Source organism: Halyomorpha halys, unplaced genomic scaffold, assembly GCF_000696795.3.
Source record: "Halyomorpha halys isolate HHAL.00 unplaced genomic scaffold, Hhal_1.1 Scaffold574.1, whole genome shotgun sequence".
Taxonomy (NCBI): Eukaryota; Metazoa; Arthropoda; class Insecta; order Hemiptera; family Pentatomidae; genus Halyomorpha; species Halyomorpha halys.
In genome coordinates, this window is record NW_027104908.1 from 270,479 (window position 1) to 294,119 (window position 23,641).

The following is a 23,641-nucleotide window of genomic DNA, read 5'->3' on the forward strand; positions in this document are numbered from 1 at the left end:
CTTTCAGGTTTGCTTACTACCCAAAAGAAGAGGAACTACCAAACTTAACATCATACGCTTGGTTTATTTTCCGAGATGTATTTCATGTTCAAAAATCAGATGTGGAAAAAAGTAACAAACTTTTAAACTTCATTTTAAAAACCAAACAAGGTTATAGGAATCTTCCTTATCACAATTTCGAACATGCATTCATTTTCTGTCATTGTATGTATATTATTACGGGCCTTAACACTGATTTATTTTCAGACATGGAGGTAAAATGAAACAAAGTCTTCAATTTCACTTTTAATTTAGTATAATTAATTTTTATTATTAATAATTTCATACATCTACATACAGCTGCTTTTTTTCTAGTGGGACATCTGCAAAAAAAAAGTTATTGTACCATAGTAATGTCTACTGTAAAGGTGCCTCTACATATTAGTGAAACAATGGTAAATTAGTGCATGCGCAGGCGTGAGGCGGGTAATTTGGATTGCCTGCTACAACCTGAATTTGCGGGGATCAGAATAATGTCTTTTCCGAAAGATGCTGTTATCAAAATTGAGGCTTAATCATCATTGATATCATTTATTTTTTTCCGTTGTTTTTTTTTTTACGGATTTTGATAATAAATTAGACTTCATGTTCAATTAATATCTGACACTTTTCTGATCTGAAGGCTTAAATCGCGAACAGTTGTGTACAGTTTTTGACAATTTGTGTAAAACTCAAAGAATAATGTCTTTTCCGAAAGATGCTGTTATCAAAATTGAGGCTGAATCATCATTGATAGTCACTCTTGTCCCATTGGCCGACCGCGGAACCTAAAATTCGTATTGGAAATTTGATCCTAAAACTTTTTTAATATAAGTTTTTTAGAAATTTGGCAAATAAAAGTTTAAACTTTTTTTTTAAATGTATTCCCTTTGGACGCGTCGGATCAATAAGATGCCACTGTTATGAACCAACGACAATCAAATCAAAATCTCATGAATAGTGAAGTTTAAGAGGATTAGACAGTTGAACACGGTGTATAAGGGGAATTATTACGATTGTGAAAAATTTCGAGTTTTGGTTTTCAATTGATTGTAAATTGAAACAAGTAAATTGTAAACAGCATAGCTCAGAAATAAGAGTGATATCATCTTGCGACTTATCGGAAGTGCCACTTTATATATTTTTTCCCCCCCAAAAAAAAGCTCTAACAATTTTGATTTTACTCGTCATATCAATTTACAATCAAGTTGTAATAATATATATGTGTGTTACTGGGTTATCTGGTATAAGTAAATTTGGAAAAAATCATTAAAGTTATTCTCTTGTTTTGATTATCTTTTTACTTATGAATCTAACACACCAACTGGAAATGAAATGAACCCATGTATGCTTTCTATCGATATTTTCATCAGTTGTGGAAAAATATTTAAAAAACAAATTATCTTTAGACAGGAACTTATGGTGTTACCACAAGTCATATTAAATGCTATAAATCTATGGTATCAGTTATAAAATAATCACTAACTATTTAAGCTTTTGAAGTCATATTTATACCAATTTAGACAATTGTTTTGGTTCTAATAATAAATAGGAATGGTATAGTAAAGTTAAAATAAATGATAGTAACACATACTTTTTTTGTTTCTACATTTTCATTATATATTCATCCTATCTTTATTCATTTTGTCCCCGTTATTTATCCATATATCTAAATACAATTTTATCCTTTAAACTCAATACATATTCCCTTTATATTTTCCCTCTTTAACAAATATAAAATATAAAATTATGAGAAGATTGTTGACACTCTATAATATATATGAGGAGAAGATGGTTAGGGGTGGACTAATATGCCATTTGTTTAATTAATATAACAGTCAGGCAGTCCGCTGATTTTTAATTTTCTATTTGACAGGCATAAATAAAAAGATAAAAAAAAAAAAGTATCTCACGATTATCTTATAAAAAGTTTTTGTTATTGTTATTAATTCACAGCTCAAGAGACCCTTATTATTATATTCAGATTAACCATTAAACAATTTTCTTATTCTTATTAATTTACAGCTCAAGAGAACCTTCCTTATTCTAGTCAGATTAACTATTAAACGATTTTCTTTTCTTATTAAAAAAAATACCATATAACATAAATGCTTCTGATCTATTTTGAGGTTACAGAGTCTAAGTATTATAATTTAGTTCTTCTAAAGTATAATAAATATTTATAAGTTAGAAGAAGTAAGTAAACGTTTATATTATAAAACATAAGTCAGAAGAAGTAATAGCAACTGCTGGCGAAAATTGTGGTGTATTATAAGTAGGGATAGGATTTTTATGTGCTAAAAAATCCGAAATATATACATAAATATGTGCTAATAAATAGTCAAATATTTAAATAATATGTATTTATAAATTTTGTATTATTCAACAATATAAATTATTAATTGATTAGTAATTTTATAACTTAAAAAAAGTTACATAAATATGTATTTATCATATATTATAAGAATAATATTTTAAAGAAATTATGTTAAAATGTACTTAGAGAAAACAGCTGTTCAGTAACAAGACATTAATTAGTAATTGTAATTAAAGTAATGGATTAATAATTACTCAGAATGAATTATGAACAAATTATAAATGGAAATAATGAATAATCCTTATTAAAAAGAAAAAAATATTTAAAACTTTTAAAGAAATCAATTATTTAGCCGGGTCAGTTGCAAAATTATTGCAGATTAAATGTATTTTTAAATTTTCAAATAAAAATCTTCGTAGGTTTAACCGCAGAATGGACTTATCCCGCTAAAAGATCTTTCAACATCTACTGATTTTATAGGGGGATACTTAAATGAAGCTATTTCTATTGCATCTAGTTCGGTGTTCTCACCGCCCAGGTGATGGGCTGTGTCATCATTTGTTATAATAAGGAATAAGACCCTGGCTCTTTTTAATTGATTCTTAGAAATTCTCGAAGTAATTCTGTGTTAAAATTTATTATTGCCACTGCTTTTAATTTGTGTTCAAAGATGAAGATATACAATTTGTACGCACTATTTATGATAAATGATAAATTTCACTTTTAAGTTTCTTGCGTTCTCTTGAATTTTACGTTGTTGCTGCGAAAAATGTATTTACAATTGAACAAATAATTTGAGGAAATATGTGATTCAGGACAAAATACCTAAAAATATGTTAAAAGTAACAAATATTTCAGAAAATGTGGTTTACAACAGAATATGTAAAAAAGGCCAAATATTTAAAAATATGTGAAACAAAAATGGCTTCTTTTGGCTAGAAGTGTCTTGAAACATCTTTAGTTAGTAAGGAATCGCAGATATCATGATCAGGTAAAAATATGTGAAAACATAAAAATCCTATCCCTCATTATAAGCTAATATTATCAAAGGAAGAAAGGAGTAACTGTGGAGGGAAAATTTTCCCTCTTGAAAGGTGGTTAATTTCGTAACCTACCTTAAGTCGTCCATTGTCGGCTCCGCTCGGGACTGACTTTACACTCTCCCCTCGAAAAAATGGACTTCCAACATTTTGGGGGAGCTGAGGTAAACAATTACCGGACATCCTTTTAGGGGTAACTGTTATCACCCCAATAATTTGAAAACCTGAAAAGTTAAGAAATTTAAGAACCTACTTCAAAATACCAATATTTGGATTAACATTATTCAAAGAGATTTTTATATATTAAAAATTGCTCATGAACACTATATAAAAAGGTCAGTTTTCCGAAACTGTGTTGAAAAAAATTACAAATTTCAAGCAATACTTCCAACCCTCCAAGAAGTTTGGAATTCCAGACAAAATTGTTGACAAATTTTAGATTTTGTCTTCTACTACCAAGATAAGTTGGTGCAGCAATGCCTATGACTAAATTACACCATATCCGTAGTTTTAAGTCGCATTTTTGGTTTATAGAAAGTAAAGTAAATAAATGAAGGCTATTAATTACTATTTAATTAGTTGATTTGTTTCTTCTTTTTTTTTTTTAAGTCAAAACTAACGATCACATTTTCATTTTATTTACAGAGAAAAGCACTGATTATAGCTGCAATCTGCCATGATATAGACCATCCTGGAACAACAAATAAGTTTATTGAAGATACTGAGCACCATTTGACCTTATTATATCATGATTCCTTTTTAGAAAATCACCATGCCAGTATATGTAGGATGCTAGTTCAGGTAAAGTAAAAAAGTTTCTTAAGAAATATTATTATGAACATTAAATGACATCATGAAAATCAATTGGTACAAGGTAAAAACCATTTGTGGATGGTTACTATTATGATAGGTTGAGCTAGTGACTATTGTTTTTGTCTGAGTGATCTTATGATATTCACTTTCCCCCAATGGTACTAAAAATAATGCAACCCATTTCATAAGAAAATATATAGTTAGGAGGAGCGAGTTATTTTTGTCAGGAAAAGATTTTGAAGAAACGTACATTATAAGCACGTAACTAATGATAAAAAATAATATAATACCTACAAATGAAGATTGCCTCCTCAAAAAGTGTTATGGCGACTAAATATAGTGGTTAGGTTGGTCCTGGCCTTCATCTACCCAATTAAAACATAAAAGCACCTAAGGATCCTCCTTCTTGTAAACTTAATCTTTACTTTAATAACCATTTCAAATCATTCCTTCATTTATTCCAAGAATTATCTCTTCTTTTTGTTTCAGAGTTGTGGAATATTTTCTGAATTGAATTCTGAGAAGTATGGATTAGTGATAAAAAATATTAACTCAGCTATAACAGCTACAGACCTGAGTTTATATTTCTCAGCACGGTATAAAATGATGGATATTCTCATGAATAATTCGTTTTCACCAAAAAACAAAACACATAAGTAAATATATCTGAATAATGATACCGATTTTTTTATCATTAACTTGAAGTAATTACTTAATCTCTGGATCTGTTTAAGGGAACTTCTTACAGCAATGATGCTGACAGCTTGTGATTTATGTGGCCAATGTAAAACTTTTAGAGTGACAGAGAGATTGTGCAGAAATTTATACAAAGAATTTTATGCTGAGGTGAGTAAAAAATTCTACGATAATGTAGAATGTAAAGTTCAATTATGACTAGAGCATTATGTTTCATAAAAGGGTCATAAGTAGGCTTCTTTATGCTCTTAAAACCTCCTGAGGTTGATCAGAATCCTGATTAAAAATATTCCTTTAATTTAAAAAAATAATAATTTTTAGGCTGAACTTTTACTTCAAAATGGTATCCAACCAATATGTGTGATGGACAAAATGTATAACAGTGAAGTGCCAAAATACCAAGTTCAGTTCAACTCAGAAGTTTGTTTGCCTTGCTATTATATTTTAAGTATTATACTAGAAAATACTAAAGAACTTCATAAACGATGTTTGTAAGTATGAACTTCTCAGCCAAAAACATTTTTTAAATGTAATATGTATTGGGGTTAATAAAAGGAGCATAAGTGAATGTAAAATGTTAATGGCTACATATACACTGTTGGAACACTATAATCTGTGAAAATTTGTTTTCACACCAATAAATTATGTCATAGGCAGTTTTGTCCTCCATATGGTAGAATCTAGATATAAGAAATTCCACCTGCTTGAGATCATACAAATGTGTACAATGTATACTTATTGGTTCAGCAGGAATATTTTGAAGCTGTTCAAAATTTGTAAGATATAGAGAGAATGAGAATCAGGTTTCCTATCATCTCCTATAAAAGATATTTATCACATATCTTAATTTTATCCTATAAAGTTTCTATGGGATTCATGTCAATAGAATGTGGTAGAGGTGGTGTTTAGAGAAGGCTAAGAAACATTCACCTCATCACACCTTAACCTGGTCATCTAGTATAAGCTAACTGGCATCATCTGTAAACAGAACAGTCCTTATTATTCAAGTTTTCAAGTGAGATGTAATTTACAAAAAATAACCTGTCCACTTCATACCTTTCCTTGATATGGGTAAGAAATCTATAGACTAGGCTATTTTCATGGAGCCTTCTGATGACAGCTCATACATTATGGATATATAATGAGCTGGAGCCAAACATGATCGTTTAGAATTAACTACTTCTCTTGGAAGCTATTGAATTGTCATTCAGCAGTGTGGTGAGAAAAATAGAAAGATCATCTTTAGTCATGTAACATCCCAAATAATCCATACCTGCTCTTTTAACGAGATTGTCTTAACTTAAATCCTTTCTCTTAAAAAAAAAAATAATTATTGGCTAATTATTTTACCAATTGTTGTTTATGAAAGGAAGCAGTTCAACAACAACTCACTTAACAAGTTGGCTAGTTTTCCTTAATTTTTAAACTAAAAAGGATTGATAATACTTTGTAAAGGTAAACAACTAGACAATAATGTTGTGTTAATTTCTTAAGTTTTAGCTTATCCTCCTTCCTATTAAAGATCCTGGAGAAGTTGGTGGCAGTTTTCCTTACAAGCAAGGTGCTACCAATCAACCCCCTTCTTCCAAGACAGCACGCATACCTCTAGGGAAAATCGACTGAGACTACACTGCACTCTTTGGTAGGGAGGATTGAAAAGGCCTTATTATGCAAGGAATCCGCTTTAGGACTCTTTTTCAATATAGAAAGGCCTGTTTTACAAAACAAGGCCTGAGGCAGTCTGTAAAGCCTTATTAGACATTTCTGCCACGAATGTGATTATCAGATGGGTCAGATTTGTTCTCAATAATAGAATAATTTTAGTCTTGGAAGACGGTACTAGGCTACAGGCGCAGACAGTAACTGGATGCCGTCAGGGGATGCATCTTACCATTGCTATGGTGTCTAGTTATGGATAGCCTATTGACTTGAGGATGGTGGGATATTCGCGCAAGCTATTGCTGACGATGGAGTGATCCTCATTAGTGAAAAGTTCGTGAGTACCATCATGGAACTTATGCAAGTCGCATATAATGTAGTACAGACACGGTGTACTGAAATAACGCTTTCAGTTAACCCAACAAAGACAGTTGATTCCATTCACCAGGTAAATTGGGTATATGTCAAATCCCTATTTTCTTTGGCAATCATCTCCAACTGAGCCAAAAGGTCAAATACCTCGGAATTAGTTTTGATGCAAAACTGAACTGGGGATCTCATTTGGCAGAAATTAAAAGAAAAATAAGTGCGAATGGCCAGTAAGATCCAAAGGATGGCCTGTATCGGCATAACTGGGGCATTTCGCACAACACCTACTAAGGCATTGGAAATCCTACTTTCCCTAATACTACTCCACTTACTGATTAAAGGGGAAGCGGTATTAGCCTTTCTAAAAATGAAAGAAAATAGACAGTGGACAGAGACAGGAGATGTTACTGATCACGCGACAATAGCTAAAGTGGGGGAAAGCGAGTTACCAATACTACAATACCACTCACCACTTCTAGATAAAACACTCGCTCTAGACAATAAGATTAGTTACCTACACCCAAAGTTAGAGGATTGGGTACAGGGTTTAGTGGAAACCCCAGGAGAGTATCTGCCCTGTTTCACTGATGATCGAGAATGGATTCGTTAGGACTAATGGGGGTAGGGATTTACATAGAATTTAGAATTACATAGAAGAATTAGGCATAGTACTTCCCACTAGGCAAGTACTCGACTGTCTTTCAGACAGAAGTGTTAGCCATCTTATCAATAGCTTTATGCCCTGAAGTCACTAGCTGTGAAAGGACTGGCTTCACCATTTTTTCAGATAGTCTGTCTGCCCTTCAAGCCTTAGAATCATTAGTGTGCTTAAAGAAGCTTCAGCTTGTGTCCCACAAGGGAATCACAGGTAATGAAAAAGCTGTACAGCTTGCTTGAATTGTGGCTGAGTACCCTCCTATAGAGCCAGAACCATTCATAGGCATTTCTAAAAGGCATCAAAGAAAAGTAGTTCTTGACTGGACACAGAAGAAAGTAGGTAAGGAGTGGAGGGACTGTATAGGGCTGAGACAGGCCAAGATTTTAATAACTAAACCCTCTACTTCTAAAACTAAGTGGCTGTTAGGTCTGAATAGAAACGAACACCGATTACTAATAGGAGTTGTTACAGGTCACTGCAGACTTAAAAGACATCTTAAGATATGTGGAGTAGTCCATAATGAAACCTGTTGCTTATGCAGACAGGCCCCAGACACTGCCTTACATTACATAGCAGATTGTGGTAGGTATTCGTCACTAAGATACAGGCTTTTAGGCTCTGATAGAATTACAGGAAAATAGGCTTCCTCTATAGATTGGGAGTCCCTTTTGAATTTAATTAGAAAATCAAAAAGGTTTGATATAGAGGAATAAGATATACTAAAGAGGGGTTGTCTTACCTTTGTACACTATAGGATTTCTATTTGAGATCTCCTCCATCCATATAGGCTCGTATCTTTAGATAAAAATATCTTCAATCATTTATCTAAATATTATTTAGAGTATTTAAATGTCACCAAAATTTTATTTCAAAATTAACTTTTTGCAGTAACATTTCTGAGCAATGGAACCGAATATGCTCTACTGGAAGTTATTGGAATGTTTTTACTGAAGAATATATTTATCCTGCATGAAAAGTGGACTACAAATATCATTAAGTTTAAACTGATAGATTATTGCCTTTTTCATCTTATATTTTAGGTCTATTAGACATGTTCATACAATATCCTGCTGTTTTATGTTATTGGGGTATCTATATGGACGAAGGTCTGACTTAAGCTAGCCACATCGGAGGGAAAAGGAAAAAAAAACAACCAATGATACAGACTTCTTTTTAGTCTACTTGACAAATCTTCACAATTATAAATAACTATATAACTGACCATTCATAAACTGCTTATGAAACCGTTATAACAAAAAAAAAGATAAAGAAATAAATCATTTAGTAAAATAGCAGATACTCACTCCACAATATTGTGACTCTAACTCCACTACATTTTTTTAAAAAACGTCCGCTTACGTAAGTGCTCTCCAGGACCATTAAGTCAACAACCCAGACAAATGACTTAAGGCATTGTCCAAGAGACTTTCTAAAATTATCTGTTTTATATTTATTTATATATTTTTTGTGTAACATATTTGTTTACTGACATAGCAGATTAATTTAATGATTGAATTAGGATCATAAATGAATATTTTTTTTTTTTGTCATTTACTTTTTCGGAGCATGGGTAGCCCCTGGGAAAGGCGCTTGGCTACTGACTCCAAGGACCCAATTCAAATCCGGCTGGGCAGAAAATTGTTTTCTGTTATACTGTAACCGTGAGTCAACTCCTGTGGGTTCTTAAAGCCCTCCTGGGGTTCACCCAGCCTCTAAAATTGGGTAAAAATCTGGCGGTCAAGCGTGATTCTGACCAAATCACCTCCTTGCACAACCGTTGGTCTAGCAACAGTGCTTCCTTACAAAGTACTGAACCCCTGATCCTTCATGGGTTGCACTGGTACAGATTTTAATTTTTTTTAAATTTACTTTTTCATTGTTTGTTACATTTAATAATCATATTTATTTTTTATATAATTTTAAATAAATTGACTATGTTTTACCTACTTTGATGTGATGGTTTCATAAAGAATCGATTTTTTGAATGAATTAATTGTACTAATGTTCCGTTTATTTAAAATTATGATAGCAAAACTGCATTTGACAACAAGTTTTTATTGTTTTGTTAATAACACACAAAATTAAAATAAAACTTAATATTAATGATATTAATTTAGAATTATTAAATATTGATCAAATTATGAAATTTTATCTTTTAAACATTTTTAATCTAAAAGTTTAGTTTTATTGCTAATTTATTTCAGGATTATTTGAAATACAGAAGAAAACAGTTTATTTTATATAAGAAAAGCAATGTCTTAAATAAATTTTTAAAAAATTAAAATTTAAATGATAAAACATAGATTTAAATATTAACATTAAATTATAAAATATACATTTTTTTATAAATGTCATAAGATACTTGTTTGTAGGTAGTTCATATTTGTTGAAATAAATTTCTTTTTGAGTCTTCTTAATAATTTTCCATTCCACTTGAATTGTTTCTAAAATCTCTGTGTTTGAAGTTATTAAAAGTTTAAAAAATTTAACAATTTTAAATTTTTTTCATAAGAAATATATGTGTATTGTATATTTATCGATCATACAAGGAGAGATTTAGTCTGGTATTGGTTAAATTGTTTTAACAAATGAAAGTCTTATATCTTTTTTATAATCAGTTTCTTGTCTTTTTATGTTTAAAAATAATTGTCAATTAGTTTGTGACAATAACAAGTGCATGATGATTGGTGTTTGTTTTATATGAACTGCATTGTTCTGGTATCTCAAAACAAATTGTGTTAACTATCAAATATTTTAATTTATGACATATAATTAGGAAATACTCATTTTACATGCAAATAATTAAATAAATGTTATTTATGAACATAGTGCATTAATATACTAATTAATACAACTAATAGCACAATATTTGAGAGGAGTTATTTATAAATCGTAGATATTTCCTAATTCTAACTTATAAAATAAATCTTAACTTTTTAAATATAAAATATATACATGTTCTTTTATTTTCAAAATAATAATATTTTCTCTATATCATTGTATTGATACAAATTAACTTGTTTTTATATTTATTTTTCATTTTTTAATGTTTTTTTTATTTTATTTGACAATACACGTAAAGTATCACTAGAATATATAGTGATATTAGATTGATGAGTTGAATTGATTGTGGATTATTATATACATAACAAAAATAAGTAAAAAATTATTTCTTAGTGCTGTTTTAGCCAGAATTTCAGGGCCTCCAGTACAGTGTAATATTAATGTATTATTATTAACTGCATATGCTGGTTCTTCACTGACCATACCCCAATCATCTCCTCATAATTATATACATTTTATAGTTTCTCCACGACATATATAGATCAACATGTTTCATTTTATTTGTAGCATGTGCATAGGTATATACAAGCCTTTATGTACATATGTGGATATAGGCATATATTTATATATGTTGATGTATACATATGTAGGAGTTCCTTGTAAATAAATTATTTTATTTTATTTTAATTAAGAATAAGAATTTATTTATTATTTTCTGATACATTTTAATTTACATATTTTAAGTAAGAATAAGAATTTATTTATTTTGGTTACTGATACATTTTATATTATATAAACTAGGTAATTTGTTATTATTTTTTTTTTTTTTGGTTTTTTTTTTAAATGCACATTTCTGTAGTTTAGAGGAGGCCTTGTCTCAGAATAAAATTAATTTTCTGTTTCTATTTCTATATTTGTTTTAAAAAATACCAAAAATTTGCTGCTAGGGCAAAAACGAATGGTTGTTATGTAGGGCTTTTAAAAAAAAGATTTCAAAAATGCTAAATTAAGTATAATTAATAAGATACAAGATAGTCAAATGAAAAAAAAAATTATTTTCTATGAAATTTATACCACACAATCATCATTGTTTTCGGAACAAAGATAACTCAACATCTTTATTTATTTTTTTAACCATCATTTATCTGAAAATCTTTTCTCTGACTGTTTAAGCTTTATGTTTGAATCATATTATTACCATTTTATGATCCCATTATCTTGGTAGAAGTTGGTCCTAAATAATATTCTTATACCTAGATAAACCTAAACAATAACCTTTAATAGTACAAATAATAGAGAAAAAAAATGTTTGGTCAATTTAGATTCTGCAGCATATGATTGGAGCACTGACTTAAAGAGAGAGAAGGAGAAGTAGTACTCTTGGTTGGTCAAGTATATGTAAAACTTCAGAGAGAAGACGACTGAAAAAGTACAGAAGACTTGGCTTCCACAATTGAACCAGTCTTATTGCTTTCTGGAAGAACCTATTAGCATTAATCATCTCTCAGACGTACAGCCTTTAGTTGCCAAATAAACTATAGCCTGTAAGTCCAAACTACTTATGTTCATGCAGCAACATCTGCAGTTGGTTCTATACATAGACAGTTATGTTAAAACCAGAACATAATCGGATTAATCCATCATCAGAAAAAAAGGAAAAGATGGAAATAATGGAATAGAAAATTTACAGATCCGATAAAGAAAAAAACCTTGGTAAGGTGTTTCCCAATCTCAATAAGTTAAGACACAAAAAGGTATAAATACAAGAATGACTTCTGTAGTATTTTCACCAGTATTCTATTTTAGCTGCTCAGATGTTTAATTTTGTATTTTTAATAGTCTTTCTATTGACAGAGATGACTTACACACTTTTTACTGAACTAAGATTTATTTTCTTTGTTTCATCTGTGAGTTTTCCTTTCTCATTGTTTCCATTTGTTCTCTTTAAACGGTGTTCAAACTTCCTCCAAAAACTGGACTTTTATAAAAATGGAAACAAAGCCAATTTAAACATTCCTAGCCTCAAGAATGGAAGATTACGGACGTAATCCTCCAAAGCCCTGGAAACTAAAGGGAAAACTACTTACATCTAATGGTGACATTAGACATGTCAAAACACCTATGTCTACATTTTGAGCAGATATCTAATTGTAAAATCAAGCCTTTGGAAACCTTTTCAAGCAACGTCCCTTCAGCTTAACTCAAGAGCGGAAAAATCTCCTTTTAATGAGTAAAGTTGATTCAGCCTCCATAGCACTCCACTACCCAAAAAAAAGATAAAACACTGTTCAAATAATTCTGCAGAAGCCAAAATAAATTAATAAACATTTGACTTCTAGGAAGCATGCATTTTGATAAGGAGCATCATTGGTATGACAGTTTTTAGAATATTTTCCTGGTTAAACATTTTAATCCAAAACTTACTCTTTAGGGAGACCCAAAGATCTTGGGTTAAAATTTCTAATCAAATAAAGGTTGTCAACTTCAGAGAACAATGATAGAACATATATTAAACAATTTATTTATTTTATAATTATCAGTAATTTATAAGAAAGAATTATATCATTTAATATTTATAAGATAAAAAGAATGTTGACATAAGTTTTTAAGTGCCTCATTATCATAACTAATAAGAAAATTATGAGGTTTTTTAAAAATAAATTTTTAATATTTTTCCATTGTTGAATAAAAATAATATAGTTAAAGTTTATTTTTCTTTCATTTGCCCATTACCCTAAGAACTAACATTTGCTATGTTCCAACTGATATTATAAAACATGTAAAAGTAGTCAATTTAAACAAATAAATAAATAAGTTGCAATTAATAGAACTAAGTAAAGCTTGAAGAAACAGTATCCCATCCAGAAACGAATCTATAACTTTCAGTATCTGGTATGCGCCTTTCATTAAGGAAGTGGGCTACTTCTGCTTGTGTAAGTTTCTTAACATTGCTACCCTGAAAATAAATTACTGTTAATACATTTAAGTGGGTTGCTCATAATTGCCTTGAGTTTTTGGAAAATTATAATTTATTTTATTTTTGAAATATCATCATTATTATTATTATTTATTCATTTAGAAAACTATATCAAATGTGGTCCAACCAGTGACAACATCTATTGGTCATGGCCAAAATAACACATACAAATGTTAGACATAAGAGAAATTAATTAATTACAATTTTGACTATTTGAGAGTTGTGGAGGCTACTACAATTTATAAGATAGATAAGTACAATATGAATTAATCTCTAGTGATACAACTAATAATTCAGTTATCAATTACTGAAATTAAATGAAAATAAAGTAAAAAAAATGAAATAAAAAATTATAATAATATAAAATAAAGGACTTTGAAGTGAATGATAATGCTGCAAATTTACAATTGTAAATTTGCAGCATTATTATTCACTAATTAGTTAATTAATATAATATTGAGAATAAAATAAGATGATACCGAATACGATAAAAATAAGGATCTAGTAATATCTATAACTAAGCACACACATATATAGCTAATTTTAATCGTAATATAATGAATGAATATGTGGAGTTAAGTAAAAATACAGGCTTATATATATAGTCATTTGGTGAATTAAAATCAGTTATTAGAGATCATAGAAGTAAGAAAGTACCCAATCAAATATTTCTTTTTTAGTTTTCTTTTTGGTTGATTAATTTATTAGTTCTTCTGGTAAGCAATTGAACAGATATGGTACCATATAGTTTGAAGTACGTTTACCAAATATATTTTAATATGGTGGTTTGATAAATTTAATGTTTTTCTAACATTTTTTAGATGGATTATTTCTTTTCTAAATAAATAAGGTTAGGTGATTTGCAAGTTTTGATACATAACTATCAGCACTGACACCATAACATTCGATCCCATATCTTAATACCAATTGAAATAATGTTTTGTACACCATTATTAAAGCTTTTCTGTTACATACAAATTGGAGGTAATAAATTTTATATGAGCACACTCTGAATTTCTCTAAAACATTCACTATCTGCAATCTATATTAGATATCCATGCTCCTCTCAAAACCCGAACCTTACACAGTTCAACTGTACCTTGGCTTACTTCAGAAACAAAGGCAATGATAAAACAAAGAGAAGCAGCTAGACGCAAATTTCGTCGGACCCCCCTGTCTGCATATTATATACAGTTTAAACTATTCCATAATGCAACCCAATTAGCAGTTCGATGTGTTAAATCCCTTCATATCCAACAAGCCCTCTCCAATGCTACCGATCCCAAATCTAAGTGGAAAATACTCCGAAATTTATCCCTACCAGAATCCAATAACCTCAGCTCTCTTCCAATAACACAATCTGAACAGCCATTTCACATGCCATGCTACTGATCCATCAATCTTTCCTGATATTCTAAATAACACCTTCAATCTTGAAAACTTCTTTTTTTTCCACATATCTTATGAAGAACTACTAGCCACCAATCTAAGATCCTATACGAACGATCATGGACCAGACAACATTCCTGTTAAGTTGATTAAATCCTGTCTCCTAGCCCTTATTCCCATACTTTATCATATGTACAATTTTTCCTAGCAAAATGCCACAATTCCTTCTCATTGGAAAACCACTTTGGTTCAACCATTAAATAAAATCCCAAATCCTTCTTCATCTAATGACTTCCGCCCTATTTCTTCCCTCACTAACCTTTCAAAACTGCTAGAACCCCTTGTTCAAAACCAACTCTCAAACTTCCTAGAAGAACGTTCTCTAATCAACCCTCTCCAATTCGTCTTTCGATCTGGCTATTCAACACAATCTACTCTCCTTAAAATAACCCACGATCTCCAGACTGCCATGGAACGCCAAAACCTAACTATCCTCATCCTCCTAGATATGGTTGACCACAACATCCTTACCAAACTACGAAATCATCCTCTATCCAACAGTCCTTTGCACTGGTTTCAATCCTTCCTTTCCGATCGTTCCCAGTATGTAGTGGTTCCTAATAAACCTCCATCAATAACTCAACCCCTCAACTGTGCTATCCCCCATTCTTTTTGCTATCTACATCAATGACCTTCCCATCCTTATCCAACATTCTCAATACCATTTGTACGCTGATGACTCCCAAATTTACCTTTCCTTCCCACCTTCTGACCTATTAGTTGCCATGGAGAAGCTTCAAGAAGACTTGTTACTAACCTATTAGTTACTGGACGCAAGAAAACAAGCTTAAGTCAAATGCAGAGAAGACTAAGGCAATTGTAATAGGATCCTATCACCTTCTGAAAACTATTCCTCATATTCTAACCTTATTCCTAAACAACAATCTAATACAATTCGATTCATACGTTAAAAATCTAGGTGGCACTATAGACCAAACTCTCTCCTGAAAAAACATGTCTCTGACATTTCCCGTCGTACCTTCTTCACACAAAAGCGCTTAAATTATCTTCGTCACCTAGTTCATTTTGAAACCCATAGACTCCTTGTTGTTACTTCCTTAATATTCCTCCACTTTGATTATTGCTGTGCGGTTAACGGGGGTGTCTCTGGGGATCTCGAAGTAAAATTAAAACGGTTAATTAATTGCCTTGTACGATTGATCTTGAGGTCCCCAGAGACGCCTGTATCACCTGATTTTATGAAGAGTTGAAGTGGCTTTACCCTTCCTTCCGTTGTAAATATTTTCTTGCTTCCTTCCTCTATCAAGTTATCCATTCCTGCCGTCCATCGTACATCTCTGATATCCTTCAATTTAAATCCTCAGTGGATTCCCACAATACCCTCTCACGGCCTTCAGACTTATATGTAACTGTACATCGGACCTTAGCCATTGGTAGATCTTTCCTTATCCGTTGCTCTTCTCTATGGAATTCTATTCCCTCCTTTATTCATAGTTCTAATACCCTTCCAATCTTCAAATCACATATCTTCGACTACCTTCTGTCCACCTGATTCCGGAAGAATAACAATTGAAAGTTTCCAATAAGGTTCATATATTCTCTGTATTCTATGTTTCAGAATTTCGTTTTGTACTTGTAAATATGTATATAAGCAGAAATTGTACCTTACCATTTATTACTTATTTACTTGTATTTGACTTTTTATCATTTTTTTTTTCTCCTTTTATTTATTATCAGAAGTTAGCCATCTTATGTTTTATGATATGACATGGTTTTATTTTTTTGTTCTATTCTTATTTTATATATTCTATTAATTATTGTTGTTCATTTTTATCTTTTCAAATTCATTATTTTATTATATTTTAATTTCATTTTTATTTTGTATGTTATTATAAGGCTCTAAAACCTAATTTTTATGCTTGTATATTATTCTAAAGGGATCAGTCCTAGAATAAATAAAGAATATTATTATGTGTGGATCCCAAGAAAAAGCATTATCTACAGTAATACCTAGATATTTACTAAAAACGGTTTTATTTTTCTATGATTTTCTTTAAATTTTTGAAGCAAATCAATTAATTCAGGAAATTGGAAGTATCTAGCAGAAAATTTGTACTTAAAAGATATGTACTACAAACTATTCTACACGTGGACATTCCTGTATCATATTTGAAGGAGACTATAAATGGAGTACGGAGTATGCAATGGCCACATTTTCAAAAGAACACATCTTTTAGCCTTTTTTTTTTTTTTTTACAAAACAATGGTTCTTAAAGACATTCCATCTAGAAAAATTCCAGATACTTCGCCAAATCTTCTAACAATGCTTTTGGAAAAAAAGGCCTCTGATAAACCCAGCAAAGAATAAAAATCTTTTAAAGCAAATCAGTTATGTGCTTATTTATCATAAATCTTCTAAATTAGGGTGAAAAAGAAAATTGCATACATCTGATTCTCCTCTCAGGAAGACAAGACAGACGTGCTAGATCACATCTATGAAATATATTTAGATCAAAGATACTGATGTAAAATAAGATTGTTTATATTCTTGCAATAAAAATATGATTATGGTTCTTTATATTATGTACACTAGGCTTTTCAACATTATGAATATATCAGTTGATAGTAATAGAAGTGCAACTCGTCATTCTAATAATGGTTTTAGAAAAACTTCTTAAAAAGAATGACAGGCAGTGTAGAGAAATCATTGAAATTACAAGATATTGTCGGGGTTGTCTCTCTGGTCTTAGGCGATTTCTCTAGCCTGATATACTCTTTACAGAAGGCCCACGACAAGGCGTATTCATTATAGACAAGGCGTATTCATTATAGACAAGGCGTATTCATTATAATAAGATAGGATCGGCCGTGCCAGAGGATGAGCCCTGGACACTGACTTAGGTAGAGGAGGTCTAGGTGACAGAGTCTGAGGCAGAGTAACAGTTCTAGTTGCCTAGACTAGAACTGTCATGACAGGAGCCAGCTTACTAGTTGGACGGACCAGTAAGCTGATAAGGCTAGGTGCAGCTCTAGTTGCCAAGATGAAGCAGACGCAGACAGACTAGAGCTGGGAAGAGACGGGAAATTACACTGGTTGCCGAGATGAAGCGGAGTAGTGTAACCGTTAGCGACCGGACTAAGATTGCTGGAGTAAGGGAGAGGAGACAGGTCATCATCTTAGGTGGACGTACTGAAAAACACACCTTTTGCGAGCATAGATTGGCAATAAACTTCTCTATATCAAGCAGTGTATACGCCACCTGTGCCATGACTAGACCCAGGAGAGGATGTGGATCTACGATCGAATTTGGGTTTTTTTTTTTTTTTTTTTTTTTTTTTTTTTTTCGCACCCTCCATTAATAAGGAAAAGGAAATCAGGGTACATGGAAAATGTGTAGGTTGATGTTATGCATCCTTTTACTACCAGGGGTATTTTAAGGTATTTATTCTATTGTGCGAATTTGGGGATTTAGAGTCCCTTATTTATAGGTCTAGTCCATGGGGTTGTGACCAAGAAGCGGTCGGTACATGTCTGCTTGAGATAGGTTCGTGCATTGCATTGTTATCATTTATTATTCATTGCACAGATATTGCTAAGTATTATGTACAGAAATTATTAATATACAAAAATGACAATGTGTTTTTACAAAATGAACTGATTTATAAATCTGAGAGCTTCGGTGTGGCTCGAGGTGCTGCGCTCTGGTGAGCTTTTACTATACCGCTTGCACCCTCTCGCTACAATATATTTAACTTTAAACATCGTTAACCAAAACTGGTTTCTGTTATTTACATATAGGCTCTTCATGGTAGTTCACAGATTGATACTGATAAATTACAATGTAGGCTATTTGATACACTCTGATTGTGACCATCTGTAGATTTTGGCTTGATGAAGAAAAGGTGGAGCACTTTAGAAGTAATGCTTATTGCTCTGGCAGTTTGTCTACTGGTCCACGACTGTAGATAATGACTGCCAAAATTAAACCTATAGTTTAATATTTATTGAATAAAATCTGTATCGTCACAACTTATGAAGGGTGAGAGGTTCAATAATTTGTAAGGAAGTATTGTTTCTTGAACAATGGTTTTGCAAGGTGATGAGTTGTTCATATGCTCATGTTTAATTGAAAAGTTTAAAAAAAAAAATTATAATTTCTTTATGAACTAATTGTCTGTTAGAAGGTAAAAGGAATGGATTTATTTGATTTTTCATCTTTCCAAAAAAATTTTTTTTACTATGTTAAACTTTCTGGGCTTTATTTATAACAGTTATTGGGAGGCCCAGCTTGTTTCTAGCTTCCACAATGGATTCCAGCATCAGCCTACTGTTGGGGTGCACAGTAGGCCTATCATGAACTTTATTCAGCTACTAGAGCTTAGAACTAGGAATACTTTTAGCTCAAACTGAATGACCACTGTAAATATTTGATAGAGCAAAATTCACTATATCTGCTGTTTTCTTATCACCATCTATCAAGACGATAGATACTAGATCTATTATGAACCCTAATATAATTTTTTATTATAACGACAGAGTCTGATAAAATTATTATTCTTATTTATAATTTATAATAAATTAATAATATAGTAGTATTGTTACAAGATATTATTTGATATTGTTATGTTAAGATGTTATTTGATAATGTTTCATTCTATACATTATAATTCTCAATACAAGTCCTACTGACTTAGAAAAATTATACCAAAACAATTTCTTACAAGCATAATAAGATAATGATGAGTTACTCACAGTATATTCAAAAGTTATATGATAAACATTTTTTCCAATTGTAATCCATTCTTGGGAGTGTGATGCAGTAAAAGTTTGAACTTTACCTTCTAAAGTTAAAATATGATGGCAGACTAATTTTTTCTGCAGATGTTCTAATGGCTACATAAAAAAAAAAGTTGTTTCATCATATATTGTTAGATGAATTTATTTTATATAATATAATAATAAATGAGAATTTGTTCACCCGATCAATTTCATCCATGATAAAAATGGAAATGAGAAAACTTTTGATGATCGAGAATTTAAATGCAAGTGCAACTAATGATGACTGACCAAAAGATAAATCCATAAGATTCCAAGTAACAGCTGAGTTTGGAAACTGTACACACATTTGAAGACCAGTAATATTTTCTAATGCTGGCCACTAAAATTCAATAAAACCAATTATTATTTATTTAGTCATATATTTTTTTTTTCAATCACTTATTTTTATCTTATAAATAACCAAAGTTGAAATGTCATTAATTGTTTAAATGTGTTAACAAAAAAAATAAATAAATAAAATTATTTTACAATGTCAATCAACAATTAGATGAAGAACTACCCAGTTTTTAAAATTTACTTCTGTCATTAATTTGACTCAGTTCTTTCTTTATACCAGCAAGTGTTTCAGATAATTTTTTTTATGTGGGAGGGAGGGTGCCATCAAACTGTTGACCAATCTACCATTAACCACTAGAGTGTGGGGGGTCTCCATTTTGTGAGGCCACTCCGAAAAAAAAATCAACCTTTTCCTAGGCCTGATTTTAACCAGCACTGCTGCAGACTCGATGTAGCTAACCTGTCATGATAATGCTACTGCAAAGAATATTCTTTTCTATCAACCTATTTTTTTTTTCTTAAGAAGCCCTGCAACGTGGGGCGAAACGTTGGCTCAATAAAATAGTATAATTATCTACTATTTGAGGGTTTTTTTTTACCGCACCCGGACCATATTCCATTCATCTATACACACGGTCAATCAATAATCTTCCAGTATTTTTTTTTTTTTTTTATCATTTGGAATTCTATAACCCCATCTGACCAGGTGGCCATAATGGTTAAGATACGACTGTTCCTATTGGGTGGCCAAAATGTTTGAGATACCCCTCTCACTAATTCAATGCTTGATCAATATAGATAAAATAGTTGATTAGAAGGTGAATAGATAGGATGAGAGTTATGGGGGTAACCTCATCCTATCAAGTACTACTATTCCTATAGATACAAAGGAGGAATACAAGCCTGAAGGGTAGGCAGCCACCATGTCATGCAGGAAGGTACCTTTGTTCTGAGTTATTTCTGTAGATACAAATGGTGTATGTAGGCCTGGTGGATAGCTAGCCTCCTGTCAGGTACTACAAAAGGAATACAGGTATAGGAAGGAGGAGGCTACCAACAGGGAACTTGCATAAAATAAGCTCTTCATATCAAAAAATAAGTTGATACTTCTAGAGCACCATCGGTGGGGGTATTGATTCTACTTACAATACAAAGGTTGGTGTGAGGCACCACCTGTTAGAACATACTTATTTGTGTTTCAGCATATTCTTTTTTGTAAACTTTATTTATTAAATCAACATATTTACAATTATAATGTTAATTTAATGTTTATATATAACATTATAAAATCACATTTTACTGAATAAATGAATAGAGAATACATAAATGGTGCTCCAAGGTGAAACAAACTGAAGCTCTTCGTCTTGGCAGGAAGCTATAATGGTTTTGGTGGCTGTAATAGTTACAGTCTAGACCAGTAGGTAGCGTGTCGCTACAAGGTGATCCATTAATATAGATAAGTTCTTAAACTAATATGGGATATACCTTATGAATCGTCTCTAGTACCAAAAGTTTCATCTTCAGTATTTTTTGTATTAATATCAGATGGGCTCACGATAAGATTGGGAATCTTAAAATAAATGTGAATACATGCCCCAACTAAAAAATTATTAAATTCCACTCCAGGTGAGTAAAAATTCCTGAAAAGGACAAGACCTTCCGAACAGTGAATGGTTGGCTTTAAAATGGGCATTTTGGTCAAAACATATAATTTAATTGATAAGTGATAAAATTAAATGAAAATTGGTGAAGTATTAAGCATAACTGATACTTTATGGCATCATAATGAGTTGTATACTCATCCTGTAGATCAATCACATTTCGTAGGAATATTATACCACAGATTTTATAGACTATTTTCTATAAAAGTAAGATTTCCTAATCTAACAGACTAAAAAGATTTCCATAATTCTCAAGAGGAATGGAAGCATAAAATTAATAAAATGGTTTGGTACAATAAATATTATAATAATAAAAATTTATTTAAAGTAAATAAAAGGAAAATTTATAGTTTTTACTTATTCTCATTTCTAATGTATAGCTTAGGTTCAAATGAAGGGACGTGACGGCTGTGCGGATTGGGGGGCAGGAAACTCTGCACTCAGTTCGGAACGTTGTGGGTTTGATTCTCATCTGGGGCAGTTAACATTCATTTATTGGCGATCCTGAAGAATGAATCTTGACACTCCCACCTTGGTTAGTACGCGGCGGCAACTCAGGTAGACGTCAGGAGTTGGCAAAAAGGACCACTAGACCCTACTACCCCACTAGTTCCCCCTACCAAATACCAATACCAGTACCAGTAGGTTGAAATGAACAACTTTATTATTTAACAGATAGGAGAATTTTATTTAAATTTGTTAACATTTTAGACTCTTAATCTCAGGGCGGGTTTCTAGGCAATCAAGAACAGTCAACTAAATTGTTAACTACCTTTACAAAAATACTTAAAATTCTATGTTGTACAACACTAACCATTTCATGCTCTTCTATGATGACTTCTATTTCACAAACTATCACTGTCTTTAAACAAATCATTTGGCTCTCAAACAGTTTTCAACACACAAACAAAACTCTCGGCAATCTAAACTAGTATAATATAATTCTAAAGAAGTATCTTATTCTTCTCAGATGATTCTTTTGATGTCTTCTTTTTCAAGATGTCTCACTGAGAGAGACAAAGATTGTTCAGGACCTCCTGCATCCAGGATACGTCCTCCCCTCGGCGCCTAAAACACAAGTCAATCCAAAAACCAAGCTTTCTTCCTTTTCTATAGGTGTTCGTTCTCAACATCGATTGTAGCACTATGGTTTTGAGTTTTTTCTTATGATTTCCTTTATGAATAATTTTCTTTAATACTTATTCTTAACTTCTATCTTTTATTAAATTTACTGTAACTAAAATTATGTTGGGAAGTTAAATAAAGTTTTTAAAATATTTGAATCTGCTCAACATGGCCGTGACTTGTGGGAGGACACATGCCACCATTTTGTCTTTGAACGATATCTTTTGTAACTGTATATTTTACTAACGAAAATTGTTTAACTTACTTTTAGGTTTAATACTACAAATAAACAATACTGAAATGATACATAAAAAAAATCATTTATATATAAAAAATAACTATTTACTAATAGGAGGATATTACAATATGTAAGATCAAGATTATAGTATTTCCAGTTTACATTGACAACCAAGTAAACAAGTATTCTACACATACTCACACTTCCTGATGATTCATCACTGTCTAAAAATAAATTCGCAATTCCGCCAGAAGTTAATGATTCAAAAAATTCTGCAAAATTATCTGACACATTGTTTAGACACTGTTCTATGTAACTGTGCAACCACTCCACAAAATGTGAATATATTACATAGCTGAAATTAAAATAACAGATTATTTTAATTGATTACTTTCATTTTGCTTAGTAATCAGTAAATTCTTACTTATTTGTAAAATCATTGTGTAACCGCTCATATTTTTTATACAGATGATTAATTTTCCTGCTTCTTCTATTGATTTCACTATTTTCCAAATCTGCTTTTAAGATTTTGTTCACATTTTTTAATTCATCGTATAACTGAAAAAAAAAATTTTAAATATTCAATTTTTAATTTGTCTGTTCAAAATCTATGCTTAAATTTATTGATCATAAAACACGGTGACTGGCAAAAGAAAACTTTTAAAATGTTAGTTGGAGTGTTTTACTTTCAACCAGCAGTTGCTTAGCGCAACTTATTATCAATATTATTTTTTTCAAAAAAATAAGTTTCATAAAAAAT

General features: G+C 31.2%; 2 protein-coding genes across 3 annotated transcripts in view; one reads left to right on the top strand and one right to left on the bottom strand.

Annotated features, from left to right (window-relative positions):
• LOC106684367 (cAMP and cAMP-inhibited cGMP 3',5'-cyclic phosphodiesterase 10A) overlaps nucleotides 1–8,633 on the top strand; it is a 25,081-nt gene extending 16,448 nt beyond the window's left edge. For both annotated transcript variants that reach the window (XM_014426411.2, XM_014426412.1), the window contains 6 exons: nucleotides 8–254; nucleotides 4,021–4,176; nucleotides 4,678–4,844; nucleotides 4,923–5,034; nucleotides 5,206–5,375; nucleotides 8,459–8,633. In XM_014426411.2, coding sequence (XP_014281897.1) covers nucleotides 8–254; nucleotides 4,021–4,176; nucleotides 4,678–4,844; nucleotides 4,923–5,034; nucleotides 5,206–5,375; nucleotides 8,459–8,543 — 937 coding nt within the window. In that variant the 3' untranslated portion in view covers nucleotides 8,544–8,633. The remainder of the gene's footprint in view (nucleotides 1–7; nucleotides 255–4,020; nucleotides 4,177–4,677; nucleotides 4,845–4,922; nucleotides 5,035–5,205; nucleotides 5,376–8,458) is intronic.
• Nucleotides 8,634–11,440: 2,807 nt separating this feature from the next.
• LOC106684363 (structural maintenance of chromosomes protein 3) lies at nucleotides 11,441–23,440 on the bottom strand (the record flags this gene model as incomplete). Its single annotated transcript, XM_014426406.2, is given in 5 exon segments — nucleotides 11,441–13,310; nucleotides 19,495–19,635; nucleotides 19,721–19,900; nucleotides 23,083–23,236; nucleotides 23,306–23,440. Coding segments are annotated over 5 exon segments (736 nt in total), but the record flags the coding sequence as incomplete, so codon positions are not given.
• Between the last annotated feature and the right edge of the window lie 201 nt (nucleotides 23,441–23,641).